The 19227-nt window shown below is 37.0% G+C and overlaps 4 protein-coding genes and 2 pseudogenes across 6 annotated transcripts; all 6 read right to left on the reverse strand.

Moving 5' to 3' along the window:
- Nucleotides 1-456: 456 nt before the first annotated feature.
- On the reverse strand, nucleotides 457-2404 carry LOC104742539 (uncharacterized). The gene is made up of 4 exons (XM_010463553.3): nucleotides 1984-2404; nucleotides 1472-1689; nucleotides 981-1088; nucleotides 457-776 (listed from the first exon to the last, which is right to left on the reverse strand). The coding sequence occupies exons 1-4, from the start codon at nucleotides 2171-2173 to the stop codon at nucleotides 654-656; spliced, it is 639 nt and encodes a 212-aa protein (XP_010461855.1). The 5' UTR covers nucleotides 2174-2404; the 3' UTR covers nucleotides 457-653.
- Nucleotides 2405-2829: 425 nt separating this feature from the next.
- LOC147928771 (serine/threonine-protein kinase TOR-like) lies at nucleotides 2830-6773 on the reverse strand. The gene is made up of 15 exons (XM_087485775.1): nucleotides 6640-6773; nucleotides 6358-6471; nucleotides 6051-6254; nucleotides 5650-5730; nucleotides 5472-5546; nucleotides 5322-5388; nucleotides 5063-5223; nucleotides 4742-4915; nucleotides 4526-4654; nucleotides 4353-4436; nucleotides 4181-4242; nucleotides 4023-4095; nucleotides 3607-3933; nucleotides 3272-3525; nucleotides 2830-3046 (listed from the first exon to the last, which is right to left on the reverse strand). The coding sequence occupies exons 2-15, from the start codon at nucleotides 6463-6465 to the stop codon at nucleotides 3028-3030; spliced, it is 1818 nt and encodes a 605-aa protein (XP_087341901.1). The 5' UTR covers nucleotides 6466-6471; nucleotides 6640-6773; the 3' UTR covers nucleotides 2830-3027.
- Nucleotides 6709-10541, reverse strand: LOC147928772 (serine/threonine-protein kinase TOR-like). Its single transcript, XM_087485776.1, has 14 exons — nucleotides 10394-10541; nucleotides 10152-10286; nucleotides 10001-10062; nucleotides 9779-9876; nucleotides 9395-9504; nucleotides 9144-9317; nucleotides 8970-9035; nucleotides 8562-8630; nucleotides 8284-8394; nucleotides 7802-7942; nucleotides 7584-7712; nucleotides 7293-7458; nucleotides 7005-7212; nucleotides 6709-6846 (listed from the first exon to the last, which is right to left on the reverse strand). Exons 1-14 carry the CDS (start codon nucleotides 10454-10456, stop codon nucleotides 6774-6776), a joined length of 1605 nt encoding a protein of 534 aa, XP_087341902.1. The 5' UTR covers nucleotides 10457-10541; the 3' UTR covers nucleotides 6709-6773.
- A 540-nt stretch (nucleotides 10542-11081) lies between these two features.
- On the reverse strand, nucleotides 11082-12620 carry LOC147928773 (serine/threonine-protein kinase TOR-like; annotated as a pseudogene). The gene is made up of 7 exons (XR_015580821.1): nucleotides 12519-12620; nucleotides 12385-12420; nucleotides 12182-12281; nucleotides 12001-12099; nucleotides 11744-11906; nucleotides 11338-11462; nucleotides 11082-11138 (listed from the first exon to the last, which is right to left on the reverse strand). The product of XR_015580821.1 is annotated as a serine/threonine-protein kinase TOR-like (transcript).
- A 61-nt stretch (nucleotides 12621-12681) lies between these two features.
- LOC104744005 (serine/threonine-protein kinase TOR pseudogene) lies at nucleotides 12682-13960 on the reverse strand (annotated as a pseudogene). The gene is made up of 3 exons (XR_015580822.1): nucleotides 13842-13960; nucleotides 12946-13048; nucleotides 12682-12867 (listed from the first exon to the last, which is right to left on the reverse strand). The product of XR_015580822.1 is annotated as a serine/threonine-protein kinase TOR pseudogene (transcript).
- Nucleotides 13961-14257: 297 nt separating this feature from the next.
- LOC147928774 (serine/threonine-protein kinase TOR-like) lies at nucleotides 14258-17904 on the reverse strand. Its single transcript, XM_087486265.1, has 11 exons — nucleotides 17735-17904; nucleotides 17109-17207; nucleotides 16649-16808; nucleotides 16429-16572; nucleotides 16176-16299; nucleotides 15846-16129; nucleotides 15582-15770; nucleotides 15219-15371; nucleotides 14647-14768; nucleotides 14458-14557; nucleotides 14258-14374 (listed from the first exon to the last, which is right to left on the reverse strand). The coding sequence occupies exons 1-11, from the start codon at nucleotides 17902-17904 to the stop codon at nucleotides 14270-14272; spliced, it is 1650 nt and encodes a 549-aa protein (XP_087342391.1). The 3' UTR covers nucleotides 14258-14269.
- Nucleotides 17905-19227: the final 1323 nt, after the last annotated feature.

Raw genomic sequence — 19227 nt, forward strand, 5'->3', positions numbered from 1 at the left:
CTAGGTTAGGGTAAGATCAAAAGTAAAATTGAATACAGTTTAGCTTTTTTTCCCATATCACGATTATTTTGAACTTTGAGATGAAAATAATATAAATTTTAATTATCATCGCTGAGAAATAATCAAGCTTACGTAATTTTCTAATGAAGCAAAGCAAGGTGTAGACAGATAATTTTGATTTCTCAATTATCTAGTTCCTTTGTGTGTTGTTGACTCGTCTTGCTTCTCTATCTCTATGATCAAATCGAATGATATAACTTGAACCTTTTGTTAGGGTGAGATCAAAAATAAAATTGAATACAATTTAGCTTGTTTCCAAAATCACGTATTATTATGAACTTTGAGATGAAAATGATATAATGTCAATTATCATCGCTGAGAAATAATCAAGATTAAGTCATTTTTATTTTCTACTGAAGCAAGGTGTAGAGAGATAATTTTGCCTTTTCAAAGAAGTGAGACAAATGATGAAAGATTGAAACTTTTTGAACCCTTACAGAGAAGAAGCAGCAACAATTCTTTTTACATCCGTAAGCATAAATAGAGAAAGAGGAAAGGCGGTAAATAAAAATATATACGTAGACTATAGAGCCCCAATAATATTATATATATACTACTAGTTTGCGTAGAGCACAAAGAACAATTTGTTGCTGCTAATTTAGACGAGGATCAATCCCTGATATCCTCTCATCTTCCAGTAGAGAATATGGATCAATGTACGGTGGTGGTGAGACCGGAGTTCTACTTCCGTCATGCACGAAATCAGCTCCAAAGTACTTTTACATTTTCAACAACAACAACAAAAATTACAGAATCAGTTTGTGGAAATGAAAACCTTAGTCTTAGAAGCTCATTCTGAAACATGTCAGTAGCAGTTGGTTTTGGTTCAGAGTTAAGAGATCTCTTCACCAAAATGGCCAAAATACATTCGACTCTTTCTTAAGATTCAAGAATTATAATGAAGTAAAGTAAATACTTACGAGGTAGAGGGCAGAGAAGGCACCAAGAGTCAAGACTATCAATGGCCAAAAGCCCAAAAAGAAAGTTCCTCCAATTGTCAGCAAGACTCTAGCCCGCGGAATCAATCCCTGAAACAACAATAAACGATACATCTCAATAGTTAATGATGGAGTTGCAGGTTGATCAAATGCTTAACCAGCGACCAAATCAGATGGGGAATACCGAATCTACTTAAGTAGCAAGAATTAGACCATGCTTTTCTTTTATTTGGTTGAACAAATAAATACTTGACAAATTCCCTAATGTTCATCAACTATGTAATTTGCTTCCATGTTTCTAAAAACTTATGGTCCAATTTCTCGTATTTACAGAAAATCAAGTAAGATTGGGACCTCTACCAATCAACTCCTAAAATCAAACTCTAGTATAACTACACAAGCTGCTATGAACTACGGAGATATAAAGAACATACTGTTATATATGAATAAGCAGGTACAAGTGTTAAACTGACCTCAAGGCCTTCGCTGTTTAAAGCCAATGATCTCTCTCTCTGGTTTAGCAAGCTTGGATCAAACGCTGGAGTAGTTGCAGTCGTTTTAGAGCTGTTTCCAGTATCTTTACCGGCTTTGATCTCATCTTGGTCCACTTCATAGTCTTGAAGCACTGAGGTAGGAGACATACCTCGTCTCTTCAACTCTTTCATAAACAAAGACTCTGGAGGTTCTTCACCTACCAAAACAAAAACAAATCAAAATCTGATCTCCTATCGAACTCCAGATTCAACCAATTCATAGACAATTAGTAGTACTAGTAAGAAACAACCCAAACCAAAGATATATGTTTTGACTTACAACAATAACGAAACAAGTAGATATCATTAATCAATACAGAGCTTTTAGTGAGTGATTGACCAAAAAAGGATTACAAGATCTAATCACAAACCAATCCTGTCTTAAAAGAGTGAAAAAATCTGATTACTCGCTACATCAATTGAGCAAGAGAAGAAGGAAGTAAAGGGCAGACCTTTGGACTTATTATCGCCGTCAAGAGCAGATGAACGAACCCTAACACATCTACCGAGACGAACCCAAGTCCTGGAATCAGCTAATCTGAAAACCCTTTTCCTAGATTCCAATTTAACGGGAGTCTTATGGCGGGAAATCGAAACAGGAGAAGATACACAGAATTTAACAATCTCCAGAGAAGCAGCCATTATCTTTTTTTTTTTTTCCTTTTAATTTGCGATTTTCTTCTTCAGTTCCAAGAAAGATTCATGATCCAGGGAGGAAGAAGAAGCGTATATTAGAGAGAGTCTACGATAAACTCAAGACGGCAAAATTCTATTTGTTTGGATTTTTTTCTTTCTTTAATCGGGGAGAAATATTTATGTTTGTTGTGTGTTGTGTCAAAAAATATTTGAAGCAAGTGGTTGCGAGACAACGGTGGCAGAGTTATCATCATCACTGTTTTAACTATTGGTAGCGTTTTTTAGCACGCATAAAAGGTTTTTTGCTAAAATGCGCTGAGGCTGTCAGGTGTGTGTGTGGTTGCTACAATTTGCCGCAATGAGAATGGTAATGTAGCGCGAGACTCCACGTCTCGTAATTTGTCTCCATTCCCGAATTAAATTGGTACAATCAACAATAATAGATATAAAGAGACCCCAAAAGAAAAAAAATTCATAGATGCAAGAACATCATTACTCATGGTAGCTTAACAGTGTAATACCAAATTGTCTCGTTTTGGCAGGTTTAATAAAAGATTAGATTCCAACAACTTGAGTTACTTACCAACCCACACAACAAAATTGCACTATATACTTCATAAAAGATATGTACCATTTTTTTAATTCTATCGGAAGAAGATAGATGGTAAAAAAAATGTGACTTACCCACTTTTTTATTCATCCACGCTACATTATCTTATTATACACACTAGCAAACTAATAAACTATTTACATTAGAAAGAACATGGTTTATTCTCAATCTTAATCCATATAAATTCAACTTAGTTGAATATTACAAATGCCTATTTACATTATAATAAATGTACAGATGACCCATCACCTCACCAGAAAGGGCACCACCTGCAAAAGTAAAAATAAGCTTCACAATTTAGTTTCCAAGCCCTCACATTTTTGCATAATAGATCATCTGTAAATTCCAGCGTTTATGTTCTCTTTCTCTGTGTATCAATATGAATAATCTTTTGGATTCTTGTACTTCTATTAAATATAAATTGACTTAATATAACAAAACTTATGCTAATGAAAAGAAAACCAAAAAAAAAAGAGGAGTGTAGAGGAACGTACCCAACATAGTTTTGACAGAGATTTTCATGGGAAGTCGCTTGATTGATTAGCTTTTGAACCTGTACTTTCACAGACAAACCATGTTCGACTTCATGTGAATCTCCTCCGAGTAAGTTATTATGATCAGCAATGGGATTGTTCGGAATTGCAGAAGACGAGAAATCACGGCCTGTAAGCTTGTGACTCATACGTGCCATAACAACTACTGCACGCTCGTTTAGAACTTCATTAGCATCTCCAAGCATATTCACAGCCTGAAATAATCCAAAAGAATCCAATTAATAAAAAAGTCCCCTTTGTAAAAAAAAATAAGATAAAAGATTTTCAAAAGAAACCTGAAGAATCTCCTTCTCTCGGGTACTTCTTTGTGGCTGAGGAAGGTCCATATCCGCGGGATCTTCATCTTCTTCCTCAGGCTCAACAACAGCAGGAGGAGCATTGGGGTTGTTGTTACCGAGCAATGCTAATTGAGGGACTTCATTGAAATTGAAAAGACGCCAGTTGATTAAAGGATCATGTACAAACGCTTCCATCATTGCCATTACACTATCTTTATTGGTTCTCAGAACTTGCATAACGTTTTCGCAGGTTGAGCGGAAGTTTCCTTCGATGCCACTGTCTTCCATCGCTTTGACAAGCATTCTTGTCAACCGGAATGGAACCTACCAATATTTAACCAATCTTTTCATCGGTTCTTTGATATTCACAATTCTCGCAAACATGCATACGAGGAAAACATAAAAATGAATACCTTTTCAGGAAACTTCTCTCTATTCATAGAAGCCTCAAAACAATCTCCAAAATCGATATGCAAGATTTTTCCACTGCACAATTAAAACCATTGATAAAAAAATAGAACCAAAAGTTGTAATTGTAATGTAAACTTCTTTTATTTTCAGTTTTATATACCTGTATCTATGGAGCATAAGGTTACTTGGGTGTCGATCACCTAACCCAAGAATATAACCAACCTGACACAAAAGTAATGCAAGGAGTTCATTTTATTAGCGAGTTAAAACACCCGAAAATTTTAATTTGATGCTACACAAGCGGAGAACAAAGGATGAAATCAACTACATACCATACTCATAACTGCTAAACTTCTAGTATAGTTTGTTCTTCTTTCCAGCCATACCTCTGACGAGTGACTTTTTAACCAGAGAACCTACCAAAAAGGAGACTATTAAGCAACTTGGTATTCCAGATTAGGTAATTTACCCAAAATAGAGTTACTAGATTAAGGAAATTGAGTACCCTCGATAGATCATTTCCCTCTGTGTTTTCTAGAGCATACTCAAATACTTCAACCTTTGCTATGAGCGGTAGATTGTCATAGTCTGGAGCAAAAATTAACATATGCTTCTGTTCTTGATTAAGAATGATCTGAAAATTTTAGAAAGGCATGTGTAAGAATCACTGTACACTGCAGATAGTTTCAGGAGTAAAAACCTTAGTGATTGCAAGACTAACCTTTCGCGCATCTCTGTACTCTCGAATAAGATGGTGAAGGGTATCGCAGTTCGGAACCCATCCGATCAGTCCACTATTGGGAGATAGTGGTATTACAGAATAACGTTGGATGGAAAGATCTTTTTCTGCTGTTTTTCTGGAATTCTCAAGCAAAGTGTTCACCAAACCAAAAAGCTGAAACACAAATAAGAGGAAAGGCATAGATGTCATGTTGTAGCTGAAAACTGAATATATGTGAAGTGCAGAACTGTAAACTTCATTTGCATATTCTTCAAGCTGAATTAACAAAACAATGCACAATTGATTTTTTTGGAGAATTACCTGCATAACACGCTCATCCTGCCTTAGATCTTCATGTCCCTTCAACAAGAAGGCGTAGTCCTCACCATCATTTCCGTGAATAATCAATTTCCTTGGTCTTTGTTTAGAGGTTATGACAACAAGTTGGCGTGAAAACGATGCAATCGTCACGACGGGGGCATCTAATTAGAAGAAAACCGAAATATGGATGTAAGAAACAAAGCCAGGTTAATAACATAAATCAGCTCAGGCAAACCTTGGCAGTTCAGTCTGTTGTTACCTGCACGATATGTTCCAGGAACTGCTAGCTCCAAGTCACGGCACAACAGCAACTCAGGAGAAACAGACTATCCAACAAGTAACATGCCAGTCAGATTAGAACTCAAAGAAGAAAGGAGAGAGGGAACCAAAGAAAAGAATATCTTATTACTTCCAAATCCAATGTCGTGAGACTGGCTAGCTGTTTGTCAATCCGTTTGAAAACGTGATAGTAAAGATCCCAAGCCTAATAAAGATAAAGAATTGAAAAGAAAGACATGTCAATTCCGTCCCTTTCATAAGAAGACTGCAAACACTAATCAGACAATTTGTTTTAAATTTCTGATTACCTGTGTAAGTTCAGCATCTTTGCCAGTTTTCTTGTAATTGCGACAGCAGTCATGTGCCTCTTGTAGTTCGTGACGGTATGCCTGCATCAACAATATACTAACTTTAGTTGCTGACATTAAAGAACATTGTTAAGTTAACAAATAACATTGACTGAAATAAGTGAGACATGAAACAGTCTACGCAGTAATAATCTGATTCTATCAAGGGCAACATGGTTGATTTTAATTCTTTAAATCCCGAAAGGAAAAAATATGACTACAAGTAAGAAGTAACATTGCATAAAAAAAAAAAAAAACTAGATACTGCAGTAATGCTGTACACCCGTGCTAGAGAAAGATGAAATTATAAATAATGTGAACACACACCCAAATGCCCAATCAAGGGACTGAAATATCCCTACCTCTATAAATGCTCTTTCCTGTATGGTCGTAGTGTCCTTACTTGCGCCTTCATCGAGTATGTCATGTAAAGGTTCAAGTACTTTCAGCATTTCTTCAATGTTATGTTCACCAAAATACAAGCGACTAGCTTCTTCTAGTGCTTCATGCCACATTTCATGCCAAAGTATGGCAACCCTGATAAGTTCATGTGATACAAGTTGCGCCTGTTTTTTTCGTTGTTGTGAAGGTAAGGGAAGGGGGTCACTAATTAGCTCAGTTAAAAAAAAAATTCAATATAATTGACAAACAGAAGAGATGACTATTAACCTGATCCACAAGTGCACCACTGTGCTGGCGAACTTTATCAGCTACCTCTTGAGCTGCAGCTCGCCGGAGATTGCTTATTGATTTACATGCAACGAGAAGGGGATACATAAGTGCCTGAGAACATTTGGAGAACAACTGTCAAGGATAAATTATGCATCCAAACCGATTTAGGTAAACATGCGATCAAAATGGCAAGAGTAAAACTTCATGTATATATCTTAATTCCTATCATAGATTTGTAATAATGATGAAGATTTATCAAGTTTCTGTAAAACTGCAAACCTGTGGGTGATTTTCGCCTATGCGGATGAGAAGAGACTGTATCAGTTCCCTGACAGCACGATTATTTGAATGTATCCTAGCAATTATTTGAGGCAGTAAAACAAGCCAGGTGTTGATGTTGACATGACTGAATCCTATCTGCAATGCTGTTTGGACGTCAGCTGTAGCTCCATGGTTGAACCACAACGTGAGAAGACGCAGTATGTCCTATGGAAATGAGACAGAAGTGGAAAATAATTTAACAGATCAACAGTATGGTAAAACAACTCCTCACGTCAACAAGTATGAGGGAAGTAGCAACATGGAAAGAAAGACACGGGTTTGGTTTGTGTAAGATGGAAAAGCCATGGATGCATACGCTTTACCTGTAAACTTCGTCAACTCCTTTGGCATTTGCTGCACATGCTATAGAATGAAAATATCCAGTGACTGCAGAAACAACAAACTGGGAAGCAATTTGACCTCTTGAAATGTAATGCGACATCACTGCTGTATTAAATAACGCCCATGTGTGCCATGATTTAGCCCATTTAGGAGCATAGCGGGTAGATTTGTCAAACGCATCAAGAATTTCTGGAAAAGAGCATCACCAAAGTGTTATGGTCAGAAATAGTTTGATAACACTTACACAGTCAAAAGCAACTACAATTCACCTTCAATAGACCCATCATTCAAACCGGAAGAAAGAGCCCACTGCCACGTTCCCAGTTTGAGATTTACTCGTGCCAGAAGTGGCACATTTGTGCCCTTGCTAGATACCATACTGGCCAGTATGTCAGATTGAGATTGTGGCACACTTGAGAGTTCTCTAGTCAGAATCTAGAAACAATTTAAAGTTAGATCGAGGGAAGACATAACATGGCCGTCCAAGAAAAATATGGGAAAATGTGAGAAAGAGTAATAAACCCCAGACAATGCTAGTAGCTACTTGGTGTATGACATACCTGCAGCTTGGTAAATGCCTCTTTGCGCTTACGTTCCTCTCCAAGTGACCATTGGTATTTCAAGTATCCAAGCATCACTTGTGGAGGTCCGTGATATTGCATGTTTTCTGGCGATATTTCTGGATCAAACTACAAAATGAGGTCCTAAGTTAAACATAACAGAGTTAAGCTACACTCGGTAGAGAAAATTCTAAAACATAAAGGCAAAAGGTCAAGACCGGTAAGAGCTTGAGTAGAGTAGACTTCGCCTGACTGATCCTCCCACTCTTCCGACATAGCGAGGCAAACTTGAGCCAAGTTTCAACATCTTCTGTAGGAGGTAGCACAAGGGCCCGGACAGCCAAAAGTGCTTGCCACACCTGAGCAATATTGGGAATGTAAAAAAAATAAGAAAGCATATTTATAAAGAACAACTGAGATCACTTCATAAAATGCCAGTGACTTTCATTGTTTGGATAGTTTTTTATGCGCCTATGATGATTCAGGCTCTGACTAATAGTCTAGTGAGAAGCTACTTTACTTTATATAAATCAACAGAAGGAAAATTAATACATCAAACCTTAAAAAAAAATTCAATTTGATCGTAGGGAAGATTCATTTACTAAAGTCACCATATCGCAATATTTGATGCTTAGAATACTAAATGACTTGTCATTCACTCAGTGGTTCAACTAACATGGTAACTTAAGAAATAACATACCTCCACATTACGCTTGGATCCCTGAATCCGCTGAGTCCACATATTACGGATTTGAGCTCTCCGTTCTTCAGCAATAGTATTTCCCACAGGCAGCGTATAATATTCAATTACCTATTATCGATACAACAGGAGAAAAAAAAAACAAGAAAAATTCATCATGTATATGTATACAAAATATGATCAAATAAACATTTAGACTTTTCTCCTGTTTCCCCTTCAAACCTAGGTGGTTAGGGAGGGTATCCAGGAGAAGGGATCATCAATAATTGAGATCTAACCTCCTCTAGTTCTGATAGCTGCTGAACACGAACCATATTGCTGTATGCACGCTCATAGCTCTCCAAAACCTGTAGAAAGCGCAAATACAGAAAAACAGAGATATTTACAAGTTTTTCAGTCTAAGTGAGCGACTAACAAGGTACCTGTGGTGATCATATGATGCTTCTATAGCAGGAGCCAACGATAACATGCACAAAATGTTGTTTATATAGAGCTCAACATGTAACTAAGAAGTCAAAAAGATATCTTCCTACTTCCAACACCCCATGGCGTACTCAAATAAATTTCAAGGACATAATGGAAAAGGATGAGACTAATTACAAATACTCTTCCTGATATACTTTTGTTCCCTTTATTCACAACAAAACTTCATACGAGAATACTGCCAGAAAGGGAAGAAATCCTACCAGCGCTGCAAGTTCTGTGGCGAGACATTTTCTAGCTCTTTCCACATATTCACGAGCCTCGTCGTACTAAAAAGGAAAGAAAAATATCCACAGACACAGATATGCAGAAATTAGTGTCTGCAAATAGATTATAAGTAAGCCAGATATGATTTAAAGTACAAGGTTTAAGTGTACCTTTTCCCTTCGAACTAACAGAACAGCCCTGAAGAATGTGCCACTACTGCTCCCATCACCACTAGAAGCAGGGCATGCTAAACCCCGAAGCTTTGTTTCATCGCCATCATCTAAACGAGACACATATTCCGCCATTTGATCCCACTCTCCCATATTCCACGCAGCATTTGCAGCCTAGTATGATTGCAAACAGATATTTATGTAACTATGTAGCTGTATCACCAAATGTAGCATAAGTAGAAGTTACCAACCATTGGTGCCATTTCCAAACGCGCAGATGGCTCAGCAGGACTCCAGTACTCTTTGCAGAGATTGTTGAGTTCTTCCCATCGTGCAAGGGAAGCAAGACATCTCATTTGTCCTACATCGTGGTCAATAATAAGCTATAGACTCAGGACATTTCATGAAAAGGAAAAACGAAGCATCATATCTATGTTCAACTGAAAATGTTAGATTGGAAAAATATGCATTGAGTTTTTGTTCTGCTAACTTGTAAAAATGTCGTGAGCCACAATTCTCTTTGAACTACTAACTGAATATCGACCAGAAATGCCCACATAACTACTTAGAAAAAACATTACAGAAGACAAAAAAAACCCCAGTAAATCCCGCCAATAATGTGGGTGATCACAGACCTAGTGTGGCTTCTAATACAAGATGAGGCTTTGATGTTTGAGATGCTTTCAAAGTGTACGCTTTGAGTGCATCGTCCCACCGCTGCAGCTTCTCATACCTAGAAAAAAACACGTTAGCGCTTTTCAACTGATTAGGATCAAAGAATGCTACCACAATCTTGTTTCCGCGTGCCTATCAAACAGAACCCAAAATAAGCATCATGATTCAGAAATTCATGTTACCATGATTCTTTTAATTGCACATCAAGATGTTGTTGAGCATAGGTTAGTATGCCGACAGCAGCCTATGAAAAAGAATCCCAAACCATCAATAATGACAAATATCAAAGATAGTGAGTGAGATGGGCGAAATAGGATACAAAATACAGTGTACCTCATGCTGGTGTAACTGATTATTTATGTGTATAAGAGCCTCGACAACAGCAACTGGGTTCGCATCCATCCTCCTGGATCGTGGACCTTCAAATTCCATCTCTTTATAATGCAGAGCTTTTGCAAAAACACGACACTACAAAGTAGGAAATTGCACCATTACCAAGAAAATCGGATGAATGCTTGATATGATACTAAAAGAGGTACCAAAGCTAATTTAACTAGGGAATTCATGACGCAAACCTTTTCAGCTAGTGCCCCCAGAAGACGAATATCAATGGGAAGAGGCTTCTCATCATGTTCCATAAACTCTGCCTAAGAAGAGTAATGATATAATCAAGCACAAGTGACAGGAACAAGCAACAGGATCACACATAAAGGTAGGTTGGTTTTATTCTAAATGTATGATTCTTTATCCAACCTACCATAATATAGGTTAAACGAAAGAGTATAAAGCAGAAATTTGGATTAATAATAGATTAAATAAAAGTTACATATCATGTTTCCATGAACACCCACAGATTGTTCGATTTATGGTTTTAGCAACAAAAAAACGTGTTTTACATCCTTCCAGTAGAATGGCTAAGAGGTGCAATCACTAACGAAATGGTGACCTAAGCACTTTTTGTTCTAGTCTGGGAAGATGTAGTCAACTCATTACTGAACACTATTATTGCCTAAGCTAAAACACAAGCACTCAATAAGCACATCCATAGTCCATAGCTACAGGAAACAAGTTTGCTGTTCATTATAGCCAGTGACTCAATTAACGGCTGTCCTGTTTAAGTTTTCTTTAAATTTAACGAAGAACATATCAAATTGAGTAGTGTTGCTAAAATCTCTGGAGGGATATTTGAACATATCAAATTGTCGAAAGACCTTGCGAAAAAGCAAACAATGCACTATTTCCAGGTAGTGAAATCAGCATAACTCACCCATCTAATACCAGCTTCAAGTGATGCACGAGAGCGGAGATATGACCAGTAACCTGAGGATATATACCGATAATTAAAAAGGTGGTGTAAGAAGCTTTTTTTTTTTGGATCAGCATAAGGAAAGAAGATAATAAATAACGCAAAATAAATAAACAAAGCTCCTAAGGTGGTGTAAGAAGCTTTTTTTTTTTTGGATCAGCATAAGGAAAGAAGATAATAAATAACGCAAAATAAATAAACAAAGCTCCTAACCTGGACACACGGGATTACTCTTGTCAAAGTTTTGATGGCATCGCGTCTTATAGGTACAGGAGCATCTACTTTGAACAATCGAATAAGGGCAGGAAGGAGTAAATGCATGTGCTCATCAAGAGTTCCTGCACATATGGACTAGGGTCAACCATCAGAGTAGAGTTTGGCCATGATGAAAAAATAGAAATTACAGGAGAGAACAACCTGACTATCAAAAGATACTATACTAAAACAAAGTATGCATATCATAATCAAACTACATATATCATCTTACACTACACAATATGATAGTGTGGAACCTCTTTACCTTCCGATAAAAAAAAATGTATCCATTAATTACTAGAACTCGCATGCCCAAATAATACAAATGACAATGAGGATATGAAACAAGACAAGTATTACTGACCGCCAAACACTTCGAGCGTGTGGAGAATATCAGGAACGTAGATGTAATCATTAAACCGCTCCGCGTCACCTAATACTTGGATGAAACATGGAAGGATGACAGGAAGATAAGTTCTGAATTCATCATTAAGTGCCAAGCAAAGATGTTCCAGTAGATGCAGAACCTGATTATCAATAAGAGAGGCGAAGTACTCTTCATAAGATATATGTCCGTAAATCAATAATAATAATAGCATACTCTAGGCGCATACAACTTACCGGAAGACCACGAGAGGGGCGGACGGGACCTGGCAAGGTGAAGGATGACCATAGTTCAGAGACTAGTGACAGCAGCTCTGGCAGATACTTGCGTATGTGCTGTAGACAAATAACATACGCTATGAGTTTTCACAAGTCGATCGTATTTTGACCATAACTGAAAATTTTAAGGTGTATATACCTGGCGCACAATGGAAACTAGAGTCCCAAGACCCCATGTAATAAAGTCCTTCAAGTTCTCATCAGATGTTCGAACAGTGTGAAAAAAGCTCAGGTAAAACCTTCAAAAACTGAGGTGGACCCAATCCAACAAATTACCAAAACGTAAAACAGAGATAGCATGGATTGAAAAGCTGCCGGAGATACAATATTCTATACAGCTACCTTTGGCAGGTAAGGCACGCATCCCAATCCCATTGACTGACCTCGCAAAAACAAAGAAGTGATAATGTTTTAACTTGTTCGTTGCAATTCCAACACAAGTTTATTCTAAAAACAGTCAAGATGGTTTGTGTTACCTTGAAAATGATCATCAGAGATCTAACAACCCTTTTGTGATAACTAAGAAGTGATGCATCTCTAAGAATTCGCATAAGCGAGTTGATAGCAACCTATGACAACGAGGAAAGTGATATGAGCACAATTCAGACTACAATTGCGATAATTCACACAAATTAAGAACTACCGTTGGTAATAATCCTCAGATGTAGCAAATGACGGCCGGAGTTCCACAGGTAACTCATCAATTGATGGAATAGGTTGACCTGAATCCCCAGTGCCGCGAGGAACTTCACCATGTGATCCTGATAAACTTTGTTGGTTACGTTTATGCACATGAGGATCCAAAGCGCCCATAATTCCAAGAACCTGTAGATATAACCATGTTTCTCACAAAAAAGAACTACTAGAATAGTCTAGAATAAAAATTATTTCTCTAGAAACTACCTTGAGCACTTCTCCTCTGGTAGACCACACTAAGTCACCCTTCAGCAGTTTCAAAAGTAAGCCAAGCAACAATGGGTATTCCTTGTATGGAGTCACAACATACCTACGTTAACAATGAAATGAGAGGTATAAATAACATGCAGGGAGGATTGTAAACTTCTAAACTCCCTTCAATTTGTACTAGTTATGTGCACAATGGTTAGCACATGACAACCATATCCCAAGCTACTAAATGCAGCATGCAAGTTGATCACCTCACTATCTACGAATGTCTACAACCTCATAAACATGAACTATATATATGATTAGATATCTAGGCAGCATATTGTTCGAGGTACTCGTAAATCAATCCTATTGCATGACAAAGAGAGAATAACAACTCATGACAAGTTCCAACACAGAAAGGTAATATTCTTTCTCTGGGAATACTAAGCCATCTCAGGAAAGACGAATCTCAGGAAAGACGAACAATAAACCATCACAAAGATCTACCGCGGATGGAAGAACTGGCTTGGGATAATAATTTTATAATTTCTAGATTTCTCACTCCTAGTAATCCAAATGATAAAACATATGACCAATTCTGACATATGATATACATTAACATTAACATGATGACAAAGAAAAAAGAAGATATATACATTAACACAGAGCAATAGCTTAAGGATAGCTCAGGTTGCTACCTAGCTAACCAGAAAATATAGAAGCACCGATTATGTCAAAAATTCACTAAATCCAGTATTTCAATCTAGTCAAACCAGGCTTTTGCCAATCAAGATAGTACACAATTTTCTTAATTTACAAGAAAATTAGTATGTTCAAAATAACCTAGTACCATTATCAAATAAAACAAAAAAGGAAGTTTTAAGTCCTAAAAGAAGGTAAATATCTCATACCCTGTACTTTGAACAACTTGACCAAGGGTAGAAACAGCCACCTCACGTTTTGCTACAGCAGCTCCATCCATTAAAGCTTCAACAATCAAAGGCATCAGCTCCGGAATATATTGTCTCATTGCTAGCCACCCTGAGCAAGCAACGCAAAAAAAAAAAAAAAAAACCAAGAGGGGAATGTCTTAGCCAAACACAATAAATAACAGGACTAGAAAGAATATAAAGTACCAACATTCTGTCAACTTAGAGAAAAAAAAAAAAAAACAATATTAGATACCTACTACTGACTAGGCCACTGAATTTTGAAATACTCTTAGCCAACACAGATATGAATAGTCAAAATAATGACTGCAACTTTATCGCGCAGCCAAAACACAGTTATGTTTGGATCGGCACTTAATGTAGAAACTAAACTTTACCAAAATTATATATCAACTTACCACTCTTGCAAGATCCCCAACAGTTACGAGAACTCCAGTGACAATATTATTGTTAGCATTCACTCCAGTTCCTTCACTAAGTCTTGCAACAAGTGCCTAGAAAACAAGAGTTACAACCCCCGTGAACAACAATAATAAATTAATAATCATACTATTTAAGAAGTGAAGAGAAAATAAACCTTTTGGACAGGAGCTACATATGGAAGTATAAGTCGTTCACAATTTCGAACTAAACACCCAAGGAGTTTCGCACTCTCTTCTCTGCACTTGTTATCTGCACTGCTGACATTACAATTGAAGTCAATGCAACAGATACTTATTAATCGGAAACGAATCTTATTATATGAACTAAAGAAAGTTGTTGTTACCTCAGCTCAAGGTAGGTTAACAGCTGTATAAGATGGCGACGAAGTGCTGGAAGTACGTATGCTGGATTTTTTTCAGATAACCTCCCAGCAACTGAGATGGCATATTCTCGGACATCAAGGTCCTGTTGAACAAAGATATTGTAATATATGAGTTGAAATGGCTAATGCAGTAGCCAGGTGGAGTGAAGCATAAGCCAAGTATTCTATCAGGTTGACAGGGGTGTCACAAGGATGCATTTCGTGCATCCACCAACAAAAGGCATTCATTCCATCCACAAATCATCCAATTAAAATATCTCAACTGCACTTTTGCAGTATAACTTAAGTAACACTGTTTTCTGGCACAATAGAAGCCAATTAGTAGACCAAAAATCTAGCTACATCTTCGTAACCAAAATTTCTGTAATAGGTACTAATCTCATGAACCCACGAAATCAAATTACAAAAAGCAATATAATTACAAGTCATCCGTCATTCACCCAAGAGAGACAGATTAAAAGATCCGAAAGAGAATAGAATTGCACTATGCCATATGAGGTGCTACTTTATTCAAACAAATAACATGTACATACCTCATCATTTAAGGAAGCAAAAATGGCAGTCAAACTATCAGCCTGTGCTAAATAATCATCAAAACATTGGTTGCCATATAAAGCAACGAAGATAGACTTGCGAACAGTTACATCAGCATCCGCAACAGCTGTCCTGAGAAGCTTTTCCACAATCTGCAGAACCCAAACATCATTTCTCAGGTAAGCAGAAAATTGGAACCGCTACAAGTATTGAAATTACAAATGTCATCACGAAGCAGACTTAACATACTGGAGTTCAGACTTGGAAAAGAATAAAAACAAAATCTGTTGTAATGAGAAAAGGCCAAATTAAAGACAAGCAATAAGAAAAAGTGTAATGGGTTTTCAGTATTCATATAACACCTCTTCCACAAGGCGCCTTCGTCTCCCCCCTGCTCGTTTTGACCTGCTTGAGCCAAATTGTGTGACACCAGATAATGAATTTGCAATTAGTCTGCAACAGCACAAAGCAGCATCTTTTCTTGTGGCTGCATCCTTATCATCCAAATAAACAAGAACTGACTCCCGAGCAAATTCAAGAAGATCATGCCCCTGCAGAAATCAGAGGTTTAGATACAATATATAAATCATATTCTTTCGAAAATGTTATCAGCAAAGAGCGGCGACCTTGAAATTGAAACGAGCAAGAGTCTGCAGGGCTAGTTGAACTTGCGCTGAACAACTAGGGTCAGAAGACTGTGGTGCCATGCCCACTGTACTACCTCGGACAACAGGAACAGGAGGCTTTGTTTGAGAATAAGGGGATCTTGAAAGAACCAACGAAATGCAATCTAGAAGCCGATCTTGTACCGTTGGCAGCAAAGAAGGAATGCTGAGACCCCAAGAATTTTCAGCATTAAAAGTATACACATTAATGCAGGTAATAACAAACTTCTTTTGCTCAACTTTACCTGATGGTTATCGGATCAAGAGCGTCAACAAGTGTAGAAGAGAGACTAGAGGAAAACATAACATCTAAAAGATCTCGAACATGAGTTTCCACTGTGGATCCCATTGCCTTCGCGATGTTACCAACACAAGCCACAGCTTCAAGCAAAGGTCTACCTTTACGTGGGGCAATCTACAGGGGAAAACATAGTCAACAAATCACTTGTCTAGTTCAATTTTCAAAACTTATTAGACCCAAGATGATACTTAATTCAAAAGTATTAAAGCGTACTTTAAAGGGACAAAAAAAAATTTGACTCACGGCATCCCGCAGATGAGACATAATTGTCGGCAAATAGTGGATAAGCTCACCATCCAAAGCACCAGCCATTTCCCCAAGGGCGATGAACCCACTGGCTCGTTCAGCCGGTCTTCTCAACACAGTAAGAATATGATTCATGCATATCTGCAAGAAAGTAATTCATGTCACGTTTCCAGATCAATTTTGGTATTTTGGTTTAGAGAATTTCTCAGTCACTTACCGTTAAATAGTTTGTAACAAAGCGGTCACGAAGAAAGTGAGCAATGCGAGGCAGTAACGAGGTGATGCTAAGACGAACAAGACGATCACGATGTTCAAGGTATCTGAGGACAATTTCGGCAACTTCTCTATACCTAGACATCATGAACTCACCTGTATTCCTGCAAACCACCTCTAGCATTAAGCCATAAATTCTAACACCAAATATGGCATGAAATCAATCTACTTAACAGAAACCAACACAATTTTCGTCTTCAAGATCCTTTTGTTCAGATATACACTTAAAGTAGAGGAATATATATGAATTATCTATCTCTTTAACGATGGAAACTACAGTACAATGACAAACAAACAAAATGAGCATCATGGGGACAAACAAGTTCTTCTACGGAAAATCAAACTTAAGTGTCTGTCTAATAGAATGGGATGCTTTCAAAATAGATAATGGCTTCTGCATTTACCTCAACAGCTCGCCAACGGCGAGTAAAGAACCATGAATACTATGAACCGGGGCATTTCTGCCCAACCCATCCTGTGTAGCTTCAAACATTCGATTGTACCTGTAAAAGCCAAATGGAGAGAGGATCAGCTAGCTCAGACATGGAAACTTCTATTGATAGTTTGAAGCATTGCATTGGCAATGATATATTTAAATCCAGTAGAAAGTCTGCAAGTCAGAGAACACAATTCAAATTGACAAAAGCTTCAAGTCCGTTAGAAACCTTGAAAGCAAGATAGGGTTCGTTACATTTCCCATCTACTTGATATACATTGAGACTACACTGATCATGTTACATATGCTCAAAATGTATCACCATGGGAAGAATATATATTCAAACCTCATCATTTTGGGGGGGGGGGGGGGGGGGGGGGGGACCGCAGCATAAAAAGCTAATATAAATTGCATTTACACAATAAAATATGCAAAGTAGTACTTAAACGAGGGTGGAACCACATAACAGGATTGAAAATGAAAGTATTGCAACAACACAAAGAAAAGCCTCGCATAAAAATATCATACCAAATATATTACCAACAGAAAACATTTAAAACACTCGACCATTTTAAAGGAAAACAGAATACAGACCATTGCACTCGCCATCGAGTCTCCCTTTTCTCAATAACACGAAGGCAAGCACGCAACGCCTCAACAGCTCGTTCTCGCACTTGCAACTGGGGATCCCTTAGTGCAACCCAGATAGCATCCACAAATTCAGGGACATGAACATTAAATACAGTAGAAGCATTTTCTGCCATCTCCTGCAATGTTGCAAGAAAATAGCCATATATGTATTAAGCTGCTGGATTGGAAAGTTATCCTCACTATCATTTCAACCATCCATAATCCAATTGATTTGTTCAAAAAATTTCTTTCGGCGTAATTAAAAAAAAAATGACATGTGTTTCTGCAGCTTATCTTAAGATAGGACAGCTGAAAAATCAGGCTACCTTTAAAATTAAAACGGCGGCGAAACGACTATATTCCACCCTGTCTACGCAAAGCCAATCAAAAGCTGTTTTCATCTGTACAAAAAAGAGAGAAAGACTTGAGCAACTATGAGCGGAGCCAGTGATAGAAAGGGGAGGAATACGTAACTTCCGTCCCCCCTTTCAAAATTATAATTTAAATATTGTCTACTAGAACGATCTTATAGATTCCATTTGAAAACGTAAACGCCTTTTTACAGCAAATTGAACCTGAAACTCCACTTCATCAGAAGTCATTGCTCCACCTGCCCGAGCAAGATGGCCCAAAACTTTACTAGCAAGCACCAAGATGTCGGGATCACGCTTCAACTCGAACACTTATCGTTGTGTGTATCTAAATCTATCTTATTACATTTATTATCGGACCAGTGAAAAACTCTTCAAATTCACTCTTGCCAAGAACAGATATTAATATCCTTACTAAACTCAAATATTTTATAAGGATGATGTCTAATTTGTTTGACAAAAATATATGTAAGGATTTGTCGTTATAGCTAACTAGAAAGCTTGATTTTACATTCAAATTTAAAAAATTTATTTAGTTTATTCCGTTTCTTTATTTTAAAGAATTTAAACATTTATAATTTTCAATATTAGAAATATTTATACTTTGTAAGAATTTTAAATATGATAAATATTTAATTTCTAAAAAAGTTAAACTTTATAAAACGTTTAAAATATTAATAATATGTTTAGATTTTATGATTTTTTTTGCGACCGTGTATCACGAGTAAAAATATCACGGACGTGGTTATATGGTTGAACAGATTTGGGTAGATATTAATTTAAATTTAAAATATCATTAATTCTTTGCTACACGAATAAAAAATCACTTCAATATTTTGTTAACAATATCAATATTAGAGAAATTGACATATGTAATTAAGTTGATTAAATTAATATTATGTAAAACTAAATTGTTCTGCACTATCTTGTGAGTTAAATCATAATACAATTAGATATACGCATTAAACAAAACAAATAAAATTAACAAACAAAAGTTAAAAATGTTACCAAATAACTGACAAATTAATATCTAGTTGGTATTCTTGTTGAATTAAATTAACGATTTACCTTTTTTTTTTTTAACAC

Source organism: Camelina sativa, chromosome 14 (assembly GCF_030686135.1).
Source record: "Camelina sativa cultivar CO46 ecotype springtype chromosome 14, ASM3068613v1".
NCBI classification, from domain to species: Eukaryota; Viridiplantae; Streptophyta; class Magnoliopsida; order Brassicales; family Brassicaceae; genus Camelina; species Camelina sativa.